This window comes from Mauremys reevesii, linkage group 1 (assembly GCF_016161935.1).
Source record: "Mauremys reevesii isolate NIE-2019 linkage group 1, ASM1616193v1, whole genome shotgun sequence".
Taxonomy (NCBI): Eukaryota; Metazoa; Chordata; order Testudines; family Geoemydidae; genus Mauremys; species Mauremys reevesii.
Genome location: NC_052623.1, coordinates 110,803,609 through 110,829,863, shown reverse-complemented (window position 1 = coordinate 110,829,863; position 26,255 = coordinate 110,803,609). Strand labels below are relative to the sequence as shown.

General features: G+C 37.3%; 2 protein-coding genes across 4 annotated transcripts in view; one reads left to right on the top strand and one right to left on the bottom strand.

Annotated features, from left to right (window-relative positions):
* Positions 1 to 25,645, top strand: part of IRS2 (insulin receptor substrate 2) — a 38,508-nt gene extending 12,863 nt beyond the window's left edge. Inside the window, exons 3-4 of one of the 3 annotated variants that reach the window (XM_039536543.1) lie at positions 13,842 to 13,887; positions 23,262 to 25,645. In XM_039536543.1, the coding sequence (XP_039392477.1) occupies positions 13,842 to 13,887; positions 23,262 to 23,289 (74 nt within the window). In that variant the 3' untranslated portion in view covers positions 23,290 to 25,645. Of the gene's footprint in view, positions 1 to 10,879; positions 10,987 to 13,841; positions 13,888 to 23,261 lie in introns of those variants that run through there. The other 2 variants (XM_039536560.1, XM_039536533.1) reach the window with 2 other exon arrangements.
* On the bottom strand, positions 12,669 to 13,109 carry LOC120369022 (histone H3-like). Its single transcript, XM_039481897.1, has one exon. The coding sequence runs from the start codon at positions 13,107 to 13,109 to the stop codon at positions 12,669 to 12,671; it is 441 nt and encodes a 146-aa protein (XP_039337831.1).
* Positions 25,646 to 26,255: the final 610 nt, after the last annotated feature.

Sequence of the window (26,255 nt, the reverse complement as noted above, 5' to 3'; positions counted from 1 at the left end):
ACCTCTTATATCTGATATGGCTGTGATTATAAATTACTTTGCCGTTAAAATTTAAGAGTTCCAGTTTCACCTTAGATGCTTGTTGGAAAATGTGCTACTGCTCTTTCAGATTGCATTCTTCTAGTAGAGGTAAAATGAAATGATTAGGTATCAAATCTGGCAGCATAACCTATAAAATACAAACTGAAAACTATACATTTTATAAAATTAAATGAAAACTTTTTTACTTTTTAAAAAAATTCATTTTTGGTTGTTTTAATTATATGGATGTCAGATTTTTAAAAATGAGATAAAACATCAAAATCCATAAATGTATTTGGCTTTTATTTCTTATTATAGTTTAAATTATATTTAGTTGCACTAAACATTTGAAGATTGTCATGGTTACTTTGAATAATTTAAGATACTTAGTTATAGACTAAGTTGAACGGTGGGTTTGTTCTAAAATGAACCAGTGTAGTCATTGCTCAAGGCAGAGGAAATGCTTAGGTTGATTGTTTCTGATAATTTGATTTCTTTCAAGATAGCTGCAGAGACTAACATTCACTTGTAAGTAAAATACATGAAGGAATGTATGACCAGAAAGAGTATTAGGTCATATTTTGTATGCATTCCCCCTCCACCCCTCCACTACAAGGAGGAAATAATGTTGGATCCTTTGTGCTGGTTTTACCATTTTTTAAAATATCGTTATATTGAAATACTGAAGCTTGTTTAAAAGTTGAAACATGGCATGCGTACACTGTAGTCAATTTAAGTAATGGATCTCCTCCCCCATTAGGAAGTTAAAGTATTGTATATACAATCCAGGTATTTTCAGTTTAAGCCAGATCTTCTCAAAAGCAGCAAGAGCACTTAACAAAATGTCTGTCTTTTCCATCTAGCAAACAAATCCTAAAGAAATGTTTAACTGCTTTTAATTTTTTAAAGACCATCATGTGGTGTAATGTATGTCTGTGCATATACATTCTTCACTTATGGACTGTATTTGTGTCCATGAGTGCATCTATTTTGTGTTTTTGAAATTGTAAAGACAGCATTTTGCTGAGAGTTGGTAGATTTTTTTCAGTATATTAGCAAAATGCATAAAATAAATGATCTAAAACAAATAGACAAAATTTATCTAATAGACTTTTCTATGTAGATTCATTTAATATTTAGTTGTAATTGTAATTCCTCATAGAATTCAAGAGTTCATTTTCAAGCAAATGCTATCTCTGGGTCTGATTCTATGCTCATTGAAGTCAGTAGCATTCACTGATTTCAGTGGTGCAGTATCAAGCTCTAGGTTTTCATTTTGGTCCCCACAACCCTGGTATCTGAATGCTTATTTTTCTAAGTGTCACATTGCTTCTCTGAATTAAAAAAATATAGCTATTTTATTTTTTTAATAGCTGCTTCTCTGTATGTGTTTGTAAGGAGGTCACCGGGGCAGACTCGCACTATTAAACCCAAATTCACATGAGTAGTAGTCTTGCTGACTATGTAGCCCTTACTAAAGCAAAATTCTTAATGAATTTAGTGTCACTTTTTTTGGTGTGAGCAAGAGTTGCAGGTTTAAGTTCTAAAGGCCTGATCTAAAGCTCATTGAAATAAATGGAATTTCCCCCTCTCCCTCAGTTCTTTATTGTGTCTGCATAAGGATAAAATACTTAATTGATTGGTAAACTGTTAGCATGTATAGCAACTTACATTTTAGTTTTACTGAAAGGTAGATGTGCATCCTGCCCCTAATGTGTAGACAGCTAGACATTGGTGCTTAGCATGTTGGTGGATAGTTTCTAATCAATATGCATGATTATGTGGAGACTAGTCTGCTAAGTTGCATATTTATTCGTGTACATGCAGATGTGTTTCTGTTGGTACTGTAGATGAAAAGCTACTGCTAAAAATAGCTTGATTTAATCAAAAGTGGATGTTTGTTTTAAACTTGAATCTAATGGGCAACAATCTGGTTGGAAATGCCTTTAAAGGAATACAGTCAAAGTTTATCCTGGTTTCCCCCCCCATATCAGTTTGTACAGTCCATATAATTTTTTCCAAAACAAATATTTAAAATTTTTCTAGCAAAATGGCAGTAGTCCTGTGCTATGTGGAAATGTACAAAAAATGCCAGTATTTGAATGCAATGAAGGGTAAATACATTTTAAGGATCAATAGCTTCCATTCTTGTATGTGGTGTGGTGTTGTGGCCCTGTTGGTCCTAGGGTTATAGAGAAACAAGGTGGGTGAGGTAATATCTTTTATTGGACCAACTTCTGTTGGTGAGAGAGACAAACTTCCGAGAAGATCTCTGTGTAAGCTCGAAAACTCATCTCTGTCACCAACAGAAATTGGTCCAATAAAAGATATCGCCTCATACACCTTGCCTTTCTTTTAAGGAAGCAGATTGTGATTTCAAGGTTTTGAGTGGGGAAATACTTTTCAAATGGATATAAATACCTCTGTGAATTTTTAAAAAACTATTGATAAATTTTCTTTTTGAGTTACAGATCTTGCACTAGTATGGTCTGGTTGGAATTCCGATAGAGCTTTCATTTTTATTATTTGTATTACAGTAGTGTCTGGACTAAAGTCTCCAACTGAAATCAGATATTGTACATACATATCCAAAGAATTCCTACCCCAATGTGCGTACAATCAAACCAACTAGACAGACAAAGTGTGGGGGAAAGGTTTTGGTGAAGTATTAGTACTCTTCCCACATCATGGCTAATTTCAGTAACATTCCTAAGAAATAAGCCATTAACTCAGTTGTAGATAAACTCATTAAATAGCTGACACTTAAATTTGCCTGTGCATAGGTAATTAACAGTTCAGTCATTGGAGCTATACGGAGTTCATAATTTAACAAGCTCTACAGTTTTAAAAAAAGTAGCTCGTGTGTGTATGCGGGAGGTACATACACTTGACAATAAACACAGAATAGCTGTCCCATATAAGTAACCCATAAGTGCATTTTATTCTAATAAACAGCATATTGAAATAGTTAAACAGATGAAGAAAAACCCATATAACATCTACTCTGCAAAATACCCAGTAATGTAGTAGCTTGATTCCACAGATTAGGAGTGAGTCAGTGTTTTGTTTACATTATTTGTCAGTCTCTTCAGCATCCTAGGAGAGAATACTTCCTTCCTGGCAGATGGCAGCCCCGGGGCCATGCACCTGCTATTACAAGCAGTATGCTATAGTAACCTACCCCAGCCTCATTGTTGACAATGGGTTGTTAGCCCACTGTTGGGCTCATGCCTAAATAGAATAGGGAACATATTTGTCCTTCAACAAGGGACTGAAATATCTTAGGAAAGACAATAGAGATGGTACACAAAGAATTGTACTACAGTCTAAAGTATCTTTCTTTTAGAAGAAGTATGTAGTGAGCCACTTTAAGACAAATTATGATTGAAGATCATGAACTGTGTCATCAGGGAGAGAATTTTCTGTTCTCTCATCCAATAGAGTGATAGCCCATGTTGGATTTAATAGCTCTATCTAGGCAGTCAGAACACTCTCATAACTTAGCTAAATGTGCTTTAGCAATGCATCCGTCTGTAAACTGTATTACCTCACTCACCTTGTCTCTCTAGTAACCTGTAGTGGAATTCTTTTCAAGAGGAATTGGTTTTCCATGTGGAATTCTCTAACTTGTGGCTGTGAGAAGGCTGAAATAGTTATGTACAGTTCACTCTGATCCTGTTATACAGATGTACTAAAGGTGTACTAAAAAGTAAGAATGTCTATTTCATTATACTTTAATGCTGTATTTGTGGCTGCAGAATACAGTAGAATCTCTGGGTCTTTTGAGTAGCAACACCATCTGTTACAACCATGCCATTGTGGCCATCTTCTGTTAATTTGACTGTCATTAATTTCTCTTATGCATTAAAGTTTTTTGTTTTGAAGATGGAGGATATCTTTAGTTTTAGTGGAAGGCTTTCCAAAGAGAGGGTATCCTTTAAGTAGGCCAGGATATTCATGCTAAATTTAAAAACTATCCAAATATTGCCCTGAGTTTGTATAGTGTTAAACAGGATTATATGACACACAGATTAGACATTATTGAGCAGCTTGTTTTTTGTTTGAAGGGGTTAGAAATGGAGGCTTTAATATAATGCCAATATAGCAAACTTGCTGATACCAGAAACAGCAGACATTTCTTAGAAACAGTAGACCATAATGGCAAACTTTCCATTTTGTACAACTTCGTCAAGTGATGTTTTAACAATATTTATGTGATGAAATGCTGTGGTGATGAGTATAGAATATAAAATGTTCTGCTTTCACTTGGTGGTAATTTCTAAATCTGTTTTAAAGATATAGGCAATCTAAAGTTGATCTGCAGTAATACTGTAGGTATGACTTAAGACAGAAACACATCAATAAGTCATTCCAGTGACAGTTGTAAAATCATGTAAGTGAAAACTGTTAAATTGGATAGAATAAAATTTAATTAACCTTAGGTTTGCTTCTCTGATTCAGTTCTCCGGGGAGTGTATTATTTTTAAATAATAGCTAATGCAGTCATTCTGTAGAGTTTAACACCTCTTGAAGTTGGTTCTTAAAGGATATATTGTCAAACTATTTAAGGTGAGAATTTAGAGGCCTTTTTTGACAAAAGGTTGTATGCAACCTGATAGGAATAGATTTAAAAAAATCCAATGAAACGCTTTCTGGGAGCAGTTAAACTTAATTGTCCAATGGAGAAGACACAAACTACTTTTGTGCTATTGCTTGAGTACCAGAAAGTAAGAGTGACTTGGCTTTCGTAGTTCAAGGCAAGTGAAAATGAAAAGTAAGCAAGCATAATAACTTGCCACATGACACTTGAATGTTGTTTAAACAGCAAAAATAAAAACAAAATTGTCTCATGGAAGTATATGATTTATTTGTGTGGTTAACAGTGTATTGTGTAATACTTTCACAACAGTATTGGATTTATTCAAACTATTATGTTTTGTGCAGTGCTTGACTTATATATCTAAGTAATTCTAGAGGAGGGGCAGTGATGTTTTTTCCTAATGCAATCTCTTCTTTCTCGTGACTTGGAACTTTTTCAAAAAGGCCGGTGAGAAGGATTCTTTTTCTTTTTCCTTATGTGATAGTACTAGTAAATATCCATTAAACAGTCCTTTGTGTTGTTTAGACCTTTTGCTGGCCCACATTTCAGGGTAGACTGTTTAAATGGATTAACACTTCTTGTTGTTTTGCAGTGTTGTATTTGTGTTGGTCCCAGGATATTAGAGAGACAAGGTGGGTGAGGTAATATCTTTTATTGGACCAGCTTCTGTTGATGAAAGAGGCAAGCTTTTGAGTGTACATAGAGCTCTTCTTCAAATCTGGGAAAGGTACTCAAGAGTGCGTCACAGCTTAATACAAGGTAAAACAGATTGTTTAGCATAATGACTGAACACGCCTTGCCAGAGACCATTCAAGGTGAAGTGGGCAGTTAACACTTCTGCAGTCCTAGGACAAAGGAGTGTTAGTGGTTACCCATTGTTGCAGTAAACCATTAATCCAGTGTCTTTATTGAGTCTGTGATTTTTAGTGTATAGCAAAGTTACGAATTTAAGCTCCAAGTTCATCCTCTGAAGGTGTAGTGCAGGTTTCCTTGAGGACGAGGACTTAAGAGATCAGATATGGAATGATAGTTTTGTGAAGCATGTTTGCCCATGGGTGATAGGGTGCCTTTGTCTTTTATCATTTGTCTGAGTTCTTGTTTACACTTTAGGCTATGGACTCAAACTCCTTACACAAGCAGATTTTTCCATTTATGGTGAAAAGAAGGTTTTCCTGCATGAGAAGTACGGGATTGTGACACAGCAGATGTAGTAATCCTTTATGAAAGGCAGTTATTCAGTTGTATTGTAGTACCATTTTGACTCTTTGTACAACATACAGATTTTAAAATGACAAAATTGCTTTATTGGGGATTTCAGAGTAGCAGCCATGTTAGTCTGTATCCGCAAAAAGAACAGGAGTACTTGTGGCACCTTAGAGACTAACAAATTTATTTCAGCATAAGCTTTCGTGGGCTACAGCCCACTTCTTTGGATGCATAGCATTGGGGATGTAGACCTACACCTTGCAGGCCAAGTTTCAGTCTTGAGAAAATATTTCTGTCCAAATTTTAATCCTCCAAAATGCAGGGTATATAATAGATATATTGATTAAATATTAATTGTGACGATTACAGCCATTTGACATGGCAAGAAGGAAGAGTCATGAGTTTGTCATAGCACAAAATGCAAAACTCAAATTCATTTTACAAAAAAGCCATGGTTCTCAATTGATTAAAATTAACTCGTGTATGAAATGATGAGAAAGGTAAAATTGTTTTTATGGTTAAAATTATTTAAAAGTATTCAATATTTAACTGATCGTTTTGAACTATTTAAGCCTATATTTGGGCCTATAGAATCAAAATTTGTAACATTTCATGAAGGAGTCTGAGTCATCAGTGAACTGGCTGGACTTCTTACATAGGCCATGATTTTTTTAAATAAAAAATCCTTTTAAGGGGGCTTTGATTCCTCCTCTTCCCCCCCCTTCCCCTTAAAAATGTTTCTTCCTTTTGAAGTCAATGGGGGGATTCCTCTTTTAAAAACTGATGGAAATCAAGTTTGTTAAAAGCATACAGTCTTAATATTAGTGCTACCAGGTATCATAGATAAATTCAGGGAAAAGTTTGTGAATGAACATAAATATGCTGCAGTGAAGCAAATACAGTTTCTACAATTATCTTTATGGAGTCATTTATAAACTTATAGTGCCACTACTGTAGTAGCTACACTCAAACAGCATTAAGAACTTTTTTCAAGCATGCAGAAATGAACTGTAGGATGGTATTTTTTTCCTCTTTGTATTCACTTAAAAGGAAATTTGTAATTACAATTTTGTTTGATTCATTAATATCAAATTAAATGTCTACCAAAGTAGCTACTGTATATACTCAATCATAAGCAGGTTCATTTATAAGCCAACCCCAGCAAGATGGATAAGTAAAAATGGAAAATGTTTATGACCTGTTCATAAGCCAACCCTATAATTCAGGGGTCAGCAAACTTTGGCTCCTGGGCCATGAGGACAAGCCGCTGGCGGCCGAGATGGTTTGTTTACCTCGAGCATCCGCAGGCACGGAGGTAAACCTAAGTAAACAAAGTGTCAGTGGCTTGCCAGATGCTTACCCTGATGTGCTGGGACAGCAATTGGTGGGGAAATTTTTTTGCAGGGGAGAAGCTGAGGGTCAGAGGAGTAACCCCTGTGACCACCCCCCACATGACCCCACTCCTAGCCTGGGACCCCCACACTCTCCCCATCCCATCCCTTCCCACCTTGTCTGGGGAGGGCCAGGGGAGGATGTCTCTGGCCTGGCTGGAGCTGCTCTGGAAGGCAGCGCCGGCGCGGCCGCAGCATGTTCCAGCCCTGGAGCTGCAGCTGCTTCGGAGGCCAGGAGGAGAGCAGCGTGGCTAGAAGCAGAGAGACTCTGGCCCTGCCTCTTCCCTTCTTGCAGTGCTGCCTCTCCTTGCTCCCTCTGTTGTGGGGAGGGGCTGTGTCCCACCTCTCCCTCTCTATACCCGTTCATAAGCCGACCCCCTTCTCTGGTGCTTCCCTTTTTTACTAAAAAAATTCGTCTTACGAATGAGTATATATGGTAAATAGTTTTTTGAGATTTGATGACAGAGTTATAGTTGTGGGCTCCAATGAAAATTTTAAACTTAATAAAATAGCTAGTAATCAGTTGTTGGATGTTTTGCAGATACACACACCACTACAGTTTGGACTAACAGACGTATTGGAGCATGAGCTTTCGTGGGTGAATACCCATTTCGTCAGATGCATCCGACGAAGTGGGTATTCTCCCATGAAAGCTCATGCTCCAATACGTCTGTTAGTCTATCAGGTGCCACAGGACTCTTTGCTGCTTTTACAGATCCAGACTAACACGGCTACCCCTCTGATACTTGACACTACAGTTTGATTCAACACTGCAAGTCATTTATGGAACAAGTCTAATTTTAACCATTTGTGGTTGTACATTAGCATGAACACTGTAGTGACAATAAAATGAAAGGTACTTAATATATGGTAATATTATGTCATGTGTATTTGTTAAAATAATGACCATACATTTTATAAGGGGGTCAGAACCTGGTTAAAAGAAGTCAATAGGAGTTGTGCCATTGACTTCAGTATAGCCATAATGTGGCCTTAAAGAAATAAATGGACAAAGTATAACATTTAAATAAATTTATACCTGACTTGGAGTTAGGGGGGAAAAAACAGACAAAATCCTGCAGCCTGGGAAAGAGCTGTGAAGGGCCCTAAATGCAGCAAAACTCGTGCAGCTTTTATATATATATAGGGAGGGGCATGTTGTCGTGAGCCTGTGTAAGGTGTTTCTGTACCCTTGTGCTGTTCCATGACAGCCTAAACAAAACTCCATGGGGAAGAGGAGAATGGGCAAAGGCTCAGCAAGGCAGCGTCTGGTGAATCTGAGAGTAGACCCTAAGAGCAAGGGATTGCACACTGCATCAAAGCTGTTGTTTTAGCCTTTAGGCTGCAGTACTGGGCTATGCCAGTGTTCTGTCCCCAAGTTGAGACAGGAGATTTTGTTTCTCCCACATCTGCCCTTTATTACACACAGTTCTTATTCACAATCTGCTCTGGCGTAGCACAGTGGTGAAGTTTTGACCCATAGTATTTTTGAAAATCTTTTTTGAATTATCTGCATTTTTCTTGTATTCTTCAAGACTTGGGCTTGAATTCCACTTAATGACTTCTGTAAAAGTGACGACTACTTTGACTACTTCTTACTAAACTTCATACAGTTACATATAAAGTTTACTGGTTGCCTCCTTAGTTAGGCATAAAATAAGCTGAAGCCTTAATCTTTTCCTTGCATCCTCTCTTTTCCCCTGAACATGAATAATTGCTTTTTCTTCAGTAGAAGAATAGCTGTATGTTACTCAGGTATAATGTATTCTAATTCTTATTGTAAAACTAGCTTGAAAAGACAGAGTACTTTCTAAGTATCTTTGACAGTTATTCTTTGCTCATCACATAAGTGACAGAGGTAAGCCTTGTATGCCTTCTTTAAAAAGGTGTGACAGGAACAAGGGCTAGATGAGAAAACAGCTGTTTTTACATTGTTAGGAATGTGAACAGAAGGGCTCTGGAGAATGACAGTACTGGCAGTTATGCCTTTAGGCACAACTAACAGAGAGGAGTTTTTTCTTTTGGTATGTTACAAACCTTTTAGTAAACAAATAAAGGCTAAACAACTTGATGATTATTTTACTAATATCTTTTCTCCAAGCCATGTTTTTTTATTTGTTGATCTGTGTTAGTTACATTACTGTTTAAATATCTAGATTTGTCTTATGTTTAAATTGTTTTGCTTCTTTATTTTAAAATACATGCCATATTTGGCAGATTTGAAAAAAGGTTATTGTGGTCGTCAGAAAAGTTATAATTCACATTATATATAAACAAAGCAAATTCTTATCCGGAAACAAGAAATGAAATATTGTCAGTACATAAAAAGCATTCAAGTAATAAGAGAGATGAATACAATGTAACAATGGTCAGACCAAATTATGTTAAGTGGTTGTCAGCTAACAGGAAATACTGGGCCAAATTCTACTCTGTTTACTCCATGGAAGTCAATGAGAATATGTGGTATGTAAATCAATGCAGAATTTAGCATAATGAGACTTAAGTATCAGGATGGACCACATACGCATATGTCTTCTAATTTTAATCCTAGAGTTATGCTAGCCACTTGGGTCAGATGCTATGCACACAGCTGCCTCTGGAACTTTTCATCACGGACGTGATTTATTTTTTTTTGTGGACTGTCGACCTTTCTTATACTCTTCCTTAATTTAAACAGTTTTGCAGTCTTTTTAAACCATCTAGGACAGGGGTTTTCTGTACTTCATAGCCTGGCCTGCATGATTGATAAAGAACATGGGCCATTTCCCCTCCTATTCCTGATTGATGAGGCCATCTCTCATACCATTTGTGGTCACACAACATCCCTATGGAGCTATAGCAATGACTCACTCTCCTGACATTATTTTTCCATTTGCAGTGTTGCAGTAGCCACGTTGGTCCCAGGATATGAGAGAGAGAACATGGATGAGGTAATATCTTTTATTGTACCAACTTCTGTTGGTGAGAGAGACAGGCTTTCAAGCTTACACAGACCTCTTCTTCAGGCCTTGAGCTCAGTGGAGCTCAGAAGGCTGTCTCATTCACCAGCAGAAATTGGTCCAGCAAAAGATATTACTTCACTCACCTTACGTCTCTGTTATTTGTCCCTGCATTTTAGTGATGTTTAGCAACTGGAAATAGGGAGAGCTATCACCATGTGACCAGCCAGCTCTCAGTACACCATGTGTGGTCTGTGGGCCATAAATGTGGGAAATTGTGAGCTCTGGGAACTAATGTATTTGAAGCCTATTCCTACGCTCTTATGTTTGATTTTGAGGAATGTTTTTGCACTAGATGGATTTCATCCAAGTTTTCTAACAGTTGTATTTGTAAAAACTAAGGTGAGCAAGAAGGCATTTCTGTGATCTGTTGCCAGAAATACAGACTGATTTCTTGTCTTGGTTGTTCTGGATGACCTGTCAGTCAGGTGGAGGCATCCATTAGCTGTGCTCAGAATTGCTGTGCCCTCTGTGTAAGGAGAATTGGCCTGCCTCTTGGTGCTCCAGCTTACTCCTCTGTGTATGAACAGGCATCTTGAGACTGCTGCTGATGTATTTTGCTATGGGGGAGAGGAGGAGCAGCAGCAAGAGACAGGGTGGGATTTCTATACATAAGATGGGAACATTACAAGAGTAACAGTTATTCACATTTTTCTTAACAGGTCTTCTTCTGGAAGACAAACCATATTTGGGATACCTGATGGCAGAAAACTCATGGGCCTGTATTTGGGGCGCATGAATACAGAATACAATTACTAATTCAGAGCCAACTTTCTGAATGACCAAGTGACCTTAAAATCCTTGGTGGATCCTAATGTAGGCTTTCTACAAGTGAGACAGTGTTTATTACAGAACTGAATAACATCACTTAATTACTTCAATTTTAGTTAAGTCTTGAATTGTGAATCCAGAGAGAGAGGGTGACTGTAATATCCATTAACTTACCTTTCCTAGTATGCTCCTATTTCAGATTTTAGTATATGTACCTGTTTTATTAGCCTGAACAGTATTCTAAGGAACATACTGCTACTGTGTCAGGAATGGATTCTATACAGAATGTTCAGTGCCCTTAATTTTGCTCACTTTCGCCAGTTATAATAAGATTGGCCAGTTTAAAGGCAAATGTGTATTTTTGACTAACAGATTGGTCTGGTGCTTGTTGCATATTTGCATCAGCTGGAGATAGCTAAGTACTTCTGCTTGACCTGGACTGTACTGTGTCTAGTTAGTATATTTGATGTATTGTATTTGTTCAGTAAATGTGAAATGAAAAAGGATTTGTGTATTCCTTATTTTTCCACTGCCTGCACTATTGAGTGCATTCTTTTAGATTATATTTCCTGATCAATGCAATACATAAAGTTTGCAAGGATGTCGTGCTCTTAGACCTTTGAGAGAACCTTATGCTGTAAAGACCCCCTTACATCTGAAAAATTTCTGAGAAACATGTATGTTGCAAGATATCCCCTGCTATATATTTTCAGTGGCTTTTATTCCTCTTTTTTTGCGTGTTCTTGTCGCTATGAGCATTTATAAACTGAATCCTTGCTTTTATGAGACTTCATCTACTGCTTATTTCCCCACATGAAGTTGTAGTCCCTGGATATGACATCCTAATAATTTTTACGGCAACCAGTTGTGGTGCCCCAAACCACTGTGGCAAGGTAGGATGTCTGCAAATAGATCCATTCTTCTAAGGGCTCTGTATTGGGAACTCCCACTGAAGTCTGAGAAAGTTCTTTTTGTGTGCTGAGTGATTGTGGGATTGGATGTGAACTCTTAAGTAACAAAGATCATATTTGTATTTGTTTTTATGGATCGTGTCCTGCCGTTAAAAAGAAATACTTAGTTATATAATCAGATTTGTTGCTAAATAGAATCATTTTCTCAAAGTGTTGTGAGAGGCATCAGTGGATCTTATTAAGATACCTGAAACACTGATATCTTACAAGCATGTTTGCTTTGGAGCAAATTACAGTAGCCAAAAAACAAAACAAAACTAGAAAGTACAGAAAGAAACACTTGAAATAGTACATTATATGGCCCCAGAACTCTATTTCGGGCTGTACTTCAGGTAAACATTCACTGACAAATCCTTGTATTTACAGAAGAAAATGCACTATGTTATGGGATTTGTACTTTAGGACAAATAATACTAGGTTCTTAAAAGTTAGTAAAATGCCCATCCCTTTCTTAAATAATGTTTAAGTTATGAGCGGATTACTTTAGTCAAGTAGGTATTTTTATAGTTAAACAAAGGTTGGTTTTTTTTAAGGAACTAGACTTTTTATGTACTGTAGATCTCACAGCTGAAAACTAGCACATGGAATATTTGCTGTTGATGTTTAAACTGAGATTCCTCACTTGACTCAGATATTATTGCTCCATGGAGTAGGGTAACTTGGCAACTTTATATTCGCATTCCTTAACTACCTTTGTATTTTGGAATATTCAAGTAGTCAGAATGCAGTGGTGCAGCCTATAAGCCCGCTCACCCCGGATACGCCGGGCTAACTGGATGTCTTTAGGCATGATGGTGACTCTCTTGGCGTGAATAGTGCACAGGTTGGTGTCCTCAAAGAGCCCCACCAAATAGGCTTTGCTCGCCTCCTGCAGTGCCATAACAGCTGAGCTCTGAAAGCGCAAATCAGTTTTGAAGTCCTGGGTGATTTCATGCACCAGGCGCTGGAAGGGCAGCTTACGAATGAGCAGCTCAGTAGATTTCTGGTAGCGGCGGATCTCTTGCAGGGCAATAGTGCCGGGCCGATAATGATGAGGCTTTTTCACTCCCCCAGTGGCAGGCGCGCTCTTCCTAGCAGCTTTGGTAGCCAGCTGCTTACGAGGAGCTTTACCACCAGTAGATTTACGGGCGGTCTGCTTGGTTCTGGCCATTTCAAATTATGCATGTCTCTAACTACCTTTGTAAAAGTGAAGCATTGGAGTCTGTTTGGTCTAGCAGAGCTAATGAATATGGGTTTGCTTCACTTTCTCTCCAGGAAGCTATTAGGTAAGAGGATTTGAGATGCATGAGGTGCAGCAAGGAATAACCTTAATTCCTTCAATACTGCTTGTGTGCTTTTGCTTGAGATAGTGGACTGTGGATAAGACATTTTTTAAGATTTTAAAGATTGGTATTGCATTTCTAAACTACTTACCAATTTGTTGCCTCTATTTTTAAAGGGTATATCGGTTTGTCTTCATGTGTGACATGTAATGGGTATTTATGGTGTTAATGTGATAACCTTTCAACCCCTAACAAAATAATAGCTGCTGTATACAATACTATTGTATATAAATTTCAGAGGAGAGTCTCATCTGTTGTGGATTCCTCTTGTAAAATCATGAATGATATTGAAAAGCAAATTATTGATATTTCTTTAACAAAATAGTCTTTAAATATAAGACCTAAATGCTTGCACACTATAAGACTCCAGAACACTTTTTGTAGCATTATTTTTGAAAAAATCCAGTTTTATAGTAGTTGAGGTGGGGGCAGGGAATAAGGGGGGATCTATATTGTAAATCAGAAATAAAAAAAGTACTCATCAGATACACAATTGCTTTGATTATTAATCTTAAATCAATTCTGATAATATACAATCAATTTTATTTACCTGTTCACAGAAAGAAACAGGACTAATGCCTACTTGGGAGTTAGGTTGGAGAGCAGGTGAGTAGATGTTTTCAGATATTTTCATGGAGCTCTGAAGCACTTTTGAAAAGTGACCAATAACCACTGTGTCAAAGTCTTAGTTTCAGTTATAGGTGTGCAACCTTATTGAAGTAGAAATTAATGACACTGCAAACCTATAAATGAGAATAGAATTTGTCTTCAATTGTTTGGGTCAGGAATAGGGTGACCAGATGTTAAGGGGAAAATATCGGGACTGCCGCAGGGGGGGGCGTGGTTATTTTTTTACACTCACCTGTCCGGGAGTTCAGCGGCAATTCGGTGGAGAGCCCTTCAGTCGCGGACAGTCTTCGGCGGTATTTTGGTGGAGGGTAATAAACCTTGCTGCTGAAATACCGTCAGAGACCATCCACGACTGAAGGACTTTCCGCCAAATTGCTGCTGAAGACCAGGAAACAAAATATCGGGACAAATGGCGTCCCGACTGTACTCTGGTTGGGATGCGGGACAAACTCCTTAAAATCAGGACAGTCCCTATTTTTATCGGGACATCTGGTCACCCTAGTCAGGAATGCTTTTTATAAATATAGAGGACTTTGCGAGCCCCGCAGTGCATCTGATGGCAGAAAAAAAAACTTTAGGGTGAATTCAAACTGAGGAGGTACTGTAATGGTCAAGCAAATTGGATATCTAGCATCTGAGGCTAAAATCTGGCTCAGGTCCTCTTTTATGAATACTGTACTTTAAAGTGTGACTAGTGTCTGTCTCCCAATAGTTTAATAATAAAAGTAGAACTTACTAACTTTTGATTTTGAGTGGTGTGGATTAGATTCAACACTTGTAAGGTAAATTTATTAGATGATTATGATCTAGGTAAACACACTAAGGTCTGGTCTAAACTAAAAAGTTAAGAATTCTCCCATTGACCTAGCTGCTGGTTTTTGGAAATGTGGATTACCTGCTCTGACTGGAGAACACTCCCTGTCTGCATAGGTAGCCATCTACATTGAAGCATTACAGGGGTCATCTTGACAAGGGGAAAAGTATTTTGCAAGAATGCTTAAACATTTGGACAACCAGCCTCAATGTGTTTTTTTTTTCATTGTTTCTATATTGAAGGTTTCACGAGATAAAACAGTTTACTGAATATTCAATATATGTACCAAGTACTGAGAATCTATTAGACAGATCAGTAATTGAAACTTACATGTTAATGATATGGCAAGAAATAAAACATTTAGTTTTCACTTTCTTTTTTATTTCCTTACATTTGGCCTGGGAAGCCTGCCTTACAATTCAAGAAACACTGTATTTGAGTGAAGTAAATTATGAGATAGTTTAACTGGAGTAGCTTCAGGTGGAAAATGGAATGGGAAGAATTCATGGGTAAAATAAACAAAATAGTAAGCTTTGTCCAGACATATTGGAAAACAGTAGAAATTTCCTCCTTTTGCACAATGTTGTGGGCCATCCTGCATACTGTATAATTGATTTTCCAGTAAACTGACAGAAACCTTTTCATTTCAACATATATTGTATGGTTTTGGTGCCTCCATAATTCTGCAAAAAATATTGGCCAATTTACAGAGATTTTCATCCCAAATCTGCAGAATTGTTCAGAAATGTACAGTAACCTGGTGATTTTTTTAAGCTTTCCCTTTGTGCACTTAGATTCTAGATCACATACCTTTTGAGGAGAGGTTGCAATCCCTTTTTCTGACTCCCTATAGGTAGAAGGGAAGTAGAAGACTATACAAGGACATACAGTGCTATGTCTGTAGCTGTCAGCCCTGTCAATAAGCTCTGTCTGCTCAGTTCCCTATAGGTTTTCTTTGCTGCTTCTTCCTAGAAACATGGAGTCTGCAATCTCATGCCCAGTTTCTTCTCTCCCTCACTCTTCTATTTTCAATCCCAATCTGAAGAAAATATAAGGACAGAACAGAAAAACGAAGAGAGTACCTCTTCCACCACCCTTTCCTATATGGCTTCTGTGTTTATAGAATTTTGCTTCTTCCCCTCTCTCCCCCCTTCTGTCACCTGGTGAGATGATTTCTACCCTCTCTTTGGGGTTGACACAGAAGGACATGTGGACACCAAACTGAGAGTCAAATTGAAATCATTTTTCCAGTGTCCTGTTTCTATATCTGCAGCGATAATAAAATCGAGTGGTAGCTCGTAAGGTGGGAGGCAAATGCAGTAGTGATGGTCATCAGCCAGGAACCTGACTTCTCTCTCTCTCTTTTATTTATTTATTTAATGTCTAAATCCTGTAGAGACAGTGTCTCTTTGGCTGGATGCCATGTGCTAATCTTTTCAGTGGCATATTCCCTATATAGTTTCTACCTCTGTTTCTTTGTGTTCTGTCCCTGTTACATGGTTCTTTCCAGTTCAAGACCCAAGACTTGAAAGATTTTTCTGATGATTTGGTTGCTTTCTGTATGAGAAGTGACTTGATTTTACTCAGTTTCATTTAACATGTTAAGCAGGCATATATCCAAGGAGAGAGAGGGTGGAAATAACTGAACACATTTCATGTTGTGCTAAGTAGGCTTATTTTGCCTAATTTATTACATCCATTCCAAGTTGTTTAGTAATAGAAAATAGCAAAATCTCTGAATTTGAGAGATATAGTAAGAGAACTTTTTTTAACTAATCTGGGAAGTACAAATGTGTAAGTTTTGCTTATTTTAAATCTATACCTATTTTTTAATGGATGTGAGAAGGGCCTATCAAAGCCCAGCATGTTAGCTATAAATTCATTATAATGATATTTTAAAAATAATTCTATAATTTATATAGAATTATATTTTAATGCACAGGTGCTCATACTTGGAAGTCTGTGAACTTCTTGACAAATAGATACTGACATATAGTTTATACCAAACTTAGAACCAGATTCTCCAATAACTTATGCGTAGCACTTACTACAGTACCATGTGTATTTCCATTGCAGGATCGACCCATTATATTGCAGTAGAAAATTCAAGTGAAAACAATCACTTAGTATTCTCAAAAAAGTGAGGCATATAAATTTTTGAGTGGAGAAAGTGCAATTTAGTTAAAGAAATTAATGTTTTAAAATTTCCAGTTTGTATTGAAACAAAAAATTTAAACTAAGACCTCAAATTTGTCCTCAGACACTCGTGCACAACTCTTATTACGTTGGTATCTGCGGGCAGAATTTGGCACTAAGAGTCAATTGCAATATGTGTGCATGGCATCAAAGAATATTGGGACCCATCTTAGCCTCTAATGTATAGTGTTCATTACTAAGTGTCTGAAAATAATTGTAGTGCACTTGCAGGTGGTAGCACACAGCAGCTTTTTCAAGTTATGCGGCAGTGTGTTTCCCACTTCAATAGATAGAATCTCTTTTGTTTGTGTTGTATTCAAGCAATTAGATTTTTTGTTTTGATTATTGAACCCAAATGTAACAGTACTATAACACTAATTTTAATGTAAATACCTATATATACATAAACCCTGCTCTGCCTATTTAAAAGCCTGATTGGTGTATAGCTATATATACAAATTATATATTTTGATTGCTATAGTGGATCATAGGCTATATTCACACAGTACCCATTTTTTTCTAAATTTAAAAAGTCCATATTTAAATGACATTTTACTGTTTTCTTAATAGAACAACAAACCCCCAAAAGTGTGGTAGTTTGAGCAGCCTGCCTCAAATTATGTCCAAACATAACTTGTTTGAACAATAAATGTATCACCTTTTTCATAGTTAAATTATTTTTCCTTTGAAATGTATATGTGTAACAAAAGATTGATGGTAGTTGTGGACACTTTAAATATTTTGTGCTGGGGAAATGTATGTTGCTTTGGCAAATTGTTAAGCTCTAGTCTTAAACCTTTTCCTTTAATCAGGGGCCAACATTTCTTTTCTTACATGTGTAGTCTCATTAAATCCAACTTGAAAAGACCCCCTACTTCAGTATGTCTAACTATAAGCACATGAGTAGTCCTGTTGAATTCACTACTCAACGTTAAACATGTTCCTAAGTAACTTGCCGAAGAAGGGCTGGAGGAAGGTCAGGATTTGGCCCTGATCTATAGTTCTATGAATTAATATCATGGGGGGACGAGTGATAAATACTGATCAGAAAATTTAGATATTTGTTTTCATTTTGGTCCTTCCCTTCCTTTGAAATAGTGTAACTGTAATACAGTATGTGTGTCCTTAATTTATTGTTTTTTATTTTGTATTACAGTAGTGCCCACAGGCTCCAGTTCAGATCAGGGCCCTGATGTGCTAGGCACCATAGAACTACAGAATATGAGACAGATCCTGCCCCAGAGAGTTTAGTCTATGGCTTGGATCCTACAAACACACGTGCTTAACGTTACTATCATGAGGAATTCTAGCAGTTTCAATGGGACTACTTGTGGTAGAAAAGTTATTTGTTTGCAACATACCTGACGACAGCTGAAGGATAGGAGGGGAATTAAAGGCACAGGGAGGTGAAGTGACATGAAACCAGTGGCAGAGTTGGAAATAGAACCCAGGTGTTCTAAGGCCCAAGCCATGGTTCTGTTCAGTAGATCACACTGCCTCTTGAGTTAATTTATATATTGTAAATGACCAACAGTGTGTTTTGTATTGAGCCACATCAATAACTGTTCATTTGTATGCATATCAATAGGTGAGAATTATGTTTATTTTTAGAAATTAAGACCTAATACACTCTTATTCACTGCTTACTGACTGCAAATTAATAAGCAGATTGAATTTATTTTAATTGGCAAATCATTATATTTCTATACACATGGTGTTTGATAAGTCACAATACTGAATTGTTCTCTAGCTAATTTTATTTAAGTATTTATTGCTTTATGCACTCAAGCGAAGCATTCATGCCATTTGAATGAGTTTTACCTTTGGTAGTTTTGGAAACTGTGGTCTTGTAATTGCGGATCTCTTCTTGATGTGCCCCAAAACCATTTGGAGTAAACAATGTAGATAAAGAGTAGAAATTATATCAGATTTTGTATTTTGATAGCTTTTTTTTGTGTGGCCCTGGATATAGAGTTTATCAGATACATACTTCTCCCAAATATTATATTTGTTTAATCCATACATAGACACACAGATGGGTCTGTTAAACATGCATGAATTTTTTCCTCCATGCAACATGCCCTGGTTTGGTTTACTGTCACTGATTATGATTTTTGTTTTGTTTTGCTTTTTTTCCACTGGAAAACATGCAGCTCCTCCTGCCTGTTTTACTTACGGAGGACCGTATCTATGATGTTTTGATTAAGGTGTTTAACATTTTCTTTTTCTGGAGGCAGTCAGGAACCTATCCTGTAGCTTGCAAATTTTAGCCAGGAGTAAGCAGAGCTCTTGAATGTGCACCTATCTTTAAGCACCTGTGTAGTCTCATTGCAATCCATGGTGGAGAGAGGGATAGCTCAGTGGTTTGAGCATTGGCCTGCTAAACCCATGGTTGTGAATTCAATCCTCAAGTGGGCTATTTGGGGATTTAGTTGGGGATTGGCCCTGCCTTGAGCAGGGGGTTGGATTAGATGACCTCCTGAGGTCCCTTCTAACCCTGATATTCTACTATTCTAATTCTATAAATGCTTAAGTTAAGCACTTAGTTAAGTGCTACTGAATTGGAGCCTATGATTACATACAGAATATTAATGGCCAAAGTTAAATTTAATAGATAGTACTTGTTAGGAACTGGCACCTTTTACTTTAGGCAAGCAGGTAAATGGCTTCCTCTGAATCTGCAACGAGAAGTTTCATGTGGATCTCATGGCAACACATGTAGCAGTGATTATTTTTCCTTTCCTCATTAAAAGCCTGATCAAAAGCCTATTGATGTTAATGGAAACCATTTCACTGACATTACTGAGCTTTGAATCAGGCCTTAAAACCCCAGTTGAACAACATACTTAGGCATGTGCCCAACTTTAAGCATGTGAGTAGACTCATTAGAGTCACACTTAAGTACCTTGTTGAATTAGGGCCTACAAGCACTTCAGATCATTGTACAAGTAGTTTCTTATGGGTCAGATTCCTAAATAAGCTTCTAAATAAACATCCCTAACAGGGCAATCAGATATACTGCTTTCTCGCTGTTTGCATTATGATATTCCTAAATACATGTAAACTAAATTGTAGTTTACAAAGGTTTCTTAAAAAGTACAAAATGATTTAAAAGCAATATATTTTTAAATAGTACAAAATCTATACCAGTGATAACTTCTAGCTCTTAGTAACAGCACTTGCTGTATTAGATCTGACCACCTAGACCAGCATCTGGTGTCTGGAAGCAGCTAGTTCTAGATGCTTCAGAGGAAGATGCAAGAAAACTCATGGACAGTTTTTTGGAATATTCTGCCCAAAGCAAAAGTTTCATCATTGGTGTACATATGTCCTGAAGTATGAGTTTTTATGCTCCTTTATGTACAAAATTCCTAACTACTGTAACCAGGGATATTCTTCTTATCCATATAGACCGTAGAACAGGGATCGGCAGCCTTTGGCACACAGCCTGTCAGGGAAATCCACTGGCGGGCCAGAACAGTTTGTTTACCTGCAGCGTCCGCAGGTTCGGCCGATCGCAGCTCCCACTGGCCGCGGTTCGCCGTTTCAGGCCAATGAGGGCTGCGGGAAACAGTGCCCAGCACATCCCTCGGCCTGTGCCGCTTCCCGCAGCCCTCCATTGGCCTGGAACGGCAAGTGGGAGCTACGATCGGCCGAACCTGCGGACACTGCAGGTAAAGAAACCGTCCCGGCCCACCAGTGGATTTCCCTGATGGGCCGCATGCCAAAGGTTGCCGATCCCTGCTGTAGACATTTTGAATCCTTTTAAGCTATTGGCCTTAGTTATATTGTTGCTCCAGTGAGTAGTAGCCAAAATTCGGGCCTGGCAGGATGTTTTCTGCTCAGATAAGAGATCAGTGACACAGAGTCAGGCTATTTTTTAGTGCAATTTGTTTATTTACAAAGTGTGCACACAACACTCCTTGCTTCCCTAAACAACTGTAGGAACAAAACAGCATGCAAGACAGTCTCTTTGCAGAAGCATCTGACCAGGCCCTTGTGCCCTGTCCCAAGAAGTGACTCTCTTGACTTTCTCCTCGTAGACCCACACAGACTTGCAACAAAATACAGCACACTCATGCTGACTGCCTGCACAAAAGTTTTGTTCCAGTCCCCAAGCCCTGATTTTGAAATGTAGGAAACCCTGGGAGCTCCATACTCTCACCGCTCTAAGCTGCTTCCACATGACCCTTGGCTGCAGCTGTTTTTACTATACAGAGGAGCTTCATGTGGGTTCATAATACACCCATTTACTTTTATTAAATAAGGTCTGTGAACATCTTTGCTTACAAGACCCTGAAGGTGAGCTATTTCGCTTTGATCATAACATTTTCTTTTGGCTATGAGTTCCACAGGTTAATTATGCATGATATTAAAAGTTACTTTTTATCTTTCAATTTAAAGTTTCCTTGTTCTTGTATTATGAGAGTGTAAATAAGAGCTCCCCACTTATCCAGTATTTACCCATCGTTAATTTGCATGTCCCTTCTAAAATTTGTAATCCACACCCGGATTGGTGGTCTTCCTCCATAATAAAACCATGTTTGAGTTTGTTTGGTTTGTGACTAGAAGCTGGACTGTACTAAGCTTTTTTAAGGTTAGAAGCGGAGGTCAAAATTTTTGAATATGGGGGCATAAATTTAGGTTCCAAGTCCATATCTAGGCGCCTAAATAAGAAGCCTGACTTTCAAAAGGGCTGAGCACTTAGTAGCTCCCATTAATTTCAGCAGGTCCTTTTTCTTGGATAAAATGGGTGATCGTAGGTTTCCACAGCAGTTTTACCATTCGTGCACATGCAAAGATGTGTCCGCCTTTGATTTTCTGTGTACTTTTGTAACAAGCCGTGGTGTCTGATTAATTAGAAATCAGTACAGAGAAAATCCAATGATATAAATACTATATTTACATTTTTGTTAATTATCTAGGTTTCACGTATAACTTGTTATGCATTGGCTTTGAATTTGGTTTTACATTTATTTTACATGCCAGAATTAGTAAATACATGCTGAAGTACACTGACAACTACATCCTTGATCTTATATCCATACTCAGGAAAGCTAACATGGATTTTTGCCTTGGGGATTGCTGGATCCAGGCCTATGTTTCTGAACAGCTATATAATTGTTCCTTCCTGGCATTGTGTAAGAACCCTTTAATTTTTGGCAAAAATTTTGCAGTTCACCTTCAAACTACAGCTTCCTCTGAGCTTTTAAAACTAAGTGTTGCGGCAAAAATAAGTTTAAAAAAACAGGCACCGTAAGGAGTACCTAACGTGAACACCATTTTGCATTCATATTATCTGGCATTGTGCTACACATACACTATTTTGTTTGCATGTAGAATTTACAAGGTCTCTGATTTCTGTGAATTGTTATATATGCTCAGCTACTATAAGTAATTATAACAAGCTAAGAACAATTTATAGTTAAAAAAGAGACACATCAAGGAATTTTTTTTTTTAACAGCCACAATAACAAACCTTCTTAAAGTTGTGAGTTAAGAAATATGACAGGGTTGCTGTATGTGAGTGGTACATATCTTTCATTATTTCTTTATAGTAAAAGAACCTGACACAGTTCAGCTGGATTCTTTAAAATAGCATAAAATAAAATGGGATTAAAAAAAAAGTATAATTTTGCTTGGCTCTTTGAGGCAGCTTTTTAGGCAACAGCCATCCTTTCTGTGAAAGGTAAAGGGGAGGGGGAAAACAATTGTTTGGGGGTTGGGCAGGTTGGCCATTTTCCTTTCCAGCTACAGAGTTTTCAGGTCTTCATTGGGCACAGTAGATTTCTTAGTAACTGAAATAATTAATTCAGATGGTTATCCATTATATACTCATTTATCTTTTGAGAAGATTTGACCTTCATACAAAATAGTGTCAGAATAGTCTTGTTTTTCAATGTCTGGAAGTAGACTTCTCTAGTTAGCTTCCAACTAAATTGAAAACTGTTGTTTCTATATATTTTATAGAACTTGTACCTTGCTATTGATACAAACGAGTGCTGTTCAGAAGGGTGGGGGGGAGAAGAATTTTTGCTATTTCCTCTCCCATTTTCCTCCCCAAATCATGTTTGATGGCTTGAACAGTTGTTATTGGTAGTCATGAAAACAAAATAGTATTAGGTTAGAAAATGCTCCTTATCCCCCTTTCCTCTGTGTAATACCATGTGAGATATGTAAGGATATTTTTATAGGTAATTCTCATCTAGATGATACTTTTCTTGTCATTAAAGCCTAACATAAAAGTAAAACAATCTCTTGATGGTTTTTAAATCAGTAACTTGATTTGTGTAACAGTATTTATTGACTTTTGTTTCATTTTGTTCCCCCCCCCCCCCAGAGTGAAGGAGTTAGTTTTATCACCATGACCTCAAACAACAGAGTACAACATTGAAAGAAGCTGCTTGGCTTACGTTTTTTTTAAATCGAAGCTGCTTAAGGTTTACTTTATTTTTTGTTGTTGGGCCGAAAGGCTACTTAATTTTTAAAACAGTTACGGACTATACTGGACAACAAATCAGCAAGGAAGGGAGAGCAACCTGCCTCACTCATTTCCTGTCATTGACATCTACAGTCTCATTGTGCTGCTGTTTTGACAGACTTTATTCAAGATATTCACTAGGAATTTGGAACTTTTCAACCGGCCTCTAACTTATGGCCAATGCCTTCATTTCCTTTTTCTGCAAAGACGCACTGTATTTATTCTTCAGCATATTAAGGGATTCTGCAAACACCTGCAAAAGCAGTAAAATCTGGTATTTACTGGCATAAATTCAAGCCTACCACAGTACTACCTCAGTTCAAAGTAAAGCCGGATTTGTATTGTTGGTGTATAACAGGACCTCCTTTATCTCTATGCTGAGTATCTCTCAAGAACAGTCTTCAGCCTTACTTAACTTTTTTAAGTATACAGCTGCTGGTTGGTTCTAAATCACTAGCTGCAGTGTTTACTTATCAGACAAAGTCCAATGTGGGAACTGAAAAGTCTAAAATGAAATTGAACTTTGTGGATCGGACTTTGATGAAAGATTCCGAATAGTTATAAAATGTGTAACTGAAGCAACGGAAGTTAAAATAATCAAACTGCATTGGGGGGGGGGGGGGTATCTCTTTTTACCTTTGACACACTTTGTTTAATCCTCTCTAAGTAGGTGTTTATGTAGGTACTTCAAATTGCAAAAGCCTTTTCTGCTATTTACAAACTCATACTTGTCAATTAACCCTGATCTTCGCTGCATGTCTCCTAACCAAAAATCCACACAGGCATGCTAGGAATGCAAGGATGATGATAATAAGTATTGGGCAGATTGAAATCTTAATTCTAATATATTACTATGCCATCCAGAAAGTCCTAATATTTGCCTCTTACCAGAAAAGTAGCATTCCAGCTAAAGGCATCATTAAAGGGAAAAATAAAAGTTGCAGTCACTTAGCCAGAGTTCTTTACAAGAATGCCCATGGTTTTTAATATTTTCAGTATTCTGAAAATACTAGTGATGTGTGGTGGCTATTATTACAAATGTCACCTACAGTTGTTGCACCAGACTAGCAGAATGTTCTGTCACATTGTTGCTCCTTTGGTAAATTTAATGAAGAGTTCATATACAATTGTTTTGAAGGGCACCTCCCCAGTGCCTGCTCTGGTGGTCATGTAAGTATTACACTAAGTCATTTGAGTTGTGTGTGATTTTTTTTTTAAATTCTCTGTGATAAGTGGAGAACCTATACATCACTATAAACAGAATGCATTATATATAGCTCTATATATTTTGAGGAAGACAAGAGTCAATGTCTTACAAATATAATGGCAATGCAAAGTCTTCCTGGTTACATGCTGAACTTTTAGAACACAGGATTGTATTACAAGACAAAGATGAATGTAAACTAATTCCTTTTCCACCCCGCAACACAGGGTGTAATTTTTTTTTTCCTGTGTAATTTTCAGGGGTCTCGCAACACAGCAATGCATAGGCTGTACAATATTGGTCTAAGATCAATTTAAATGTGTTTATTTGGTTTTTTAAAACCCGTTACATGTTTCTAAAATGTTCTAAGTTAGTACTTGTTCAGTTCTGAAACGGAAACAAATACAATTGTTGACGTTTGCTCTGTGAACCTCCTGCCCCCTAACAATAGCACTGAATGTGGTACCTGCTGAATGCAATGTTTTAACTTCTACTTTGAAATATCCCTCTGTACCAATTGTAAAACCATGCCACTATAACAAATGGTTAATATTCATACAACAACTTTTAAAAAAACTTGATGATGTACTCAGTTCTCCTCTATCCTGTATATTTCACAAAAGGCATATGCAATATTTACATTCTTGATTTAGTTTACAGAATGGAACCAAAATGTATAAATGTTATGTTTGCTAAAACTTCACAATGTATATTGGGTCTTTGTACATTTTGCCTGACTTACCTTAAATTTAAAATATTTTTTTGCTATATAACCTCTATAGTTATTAAGCAGTGTTTTTCTTTTTGGGTACGTATTGTTTATGGATATCAAGATGTTAAATATATTTCTTGCTATTGTGATATGACAAGAGACTTAACTTATCTTGCTGTGTCTTCCAATGTACACGCTGTATATAAGGATAAATGTGATGCTGCTGGAGATGAGAATAAATGGAACTAGAGTAGTGTATTGTATTTAGTCTGTATTGATCATGGATGCTCTCCTTAATAGCCATATGCAATAAAATAATTATTTATTAAAGGAATAAAGTCTTTGAGGGCCTGCTTTCTATAGGGTTTTTATTGGTTATTGGGATGAAACCACTTTATTCTTGTTCCTTTAGGGTGAATCAGGCTTTCTATGAATAAATCTTACTGTTCGACAGATACTCACCTGTCTTTCTGTTAACAGAAATAATAACAATGAAAATCAGCAAATGATTTTTAGTTTTTTGGGTTTTTTTTAAGAATTATATAGGTTTTTTTTTTTTTTTTTTAAATTAGTATCCTTTTAAGGAACAAATTTTGCCCTCAGCAGAAGTCTAAGTTAGGGCCTTTAGTTTTTAACTCCTGTTATAATCTGATTAAATTTAGAAACATTTTCAAAGCAACTGAACACATACTAATTTGCAAGAAGGGAATGTTTTCACTTTGCATGTAACCCTTCAGCTTTCTGCTAATGCTCCAAGAGCATGAGGCGCTCTGGAAGGTGGTGCACTATGGGAGCCCCTCCACATGTTTCCTTCTAGGAGCAGACATCTGCTGATTATCCCCTGCCATACCCCTCACGTAGTTGTCTACACATGCGGACAGTGAATGTAAAACATTATCTAGAACTGGTCTGTGTTTGTTGGCTTGCATGCAGGGGC

Excerpts from the sequence above, each read along its gene's own strand:
- LOC120369022 (XM_039481897.1), bottom strand. The coding sequence starts at position 13,109 with ATGGCCAGAACCAAGCAGACCGCCCGTAAATCTACTGGTGGTAAAGCT.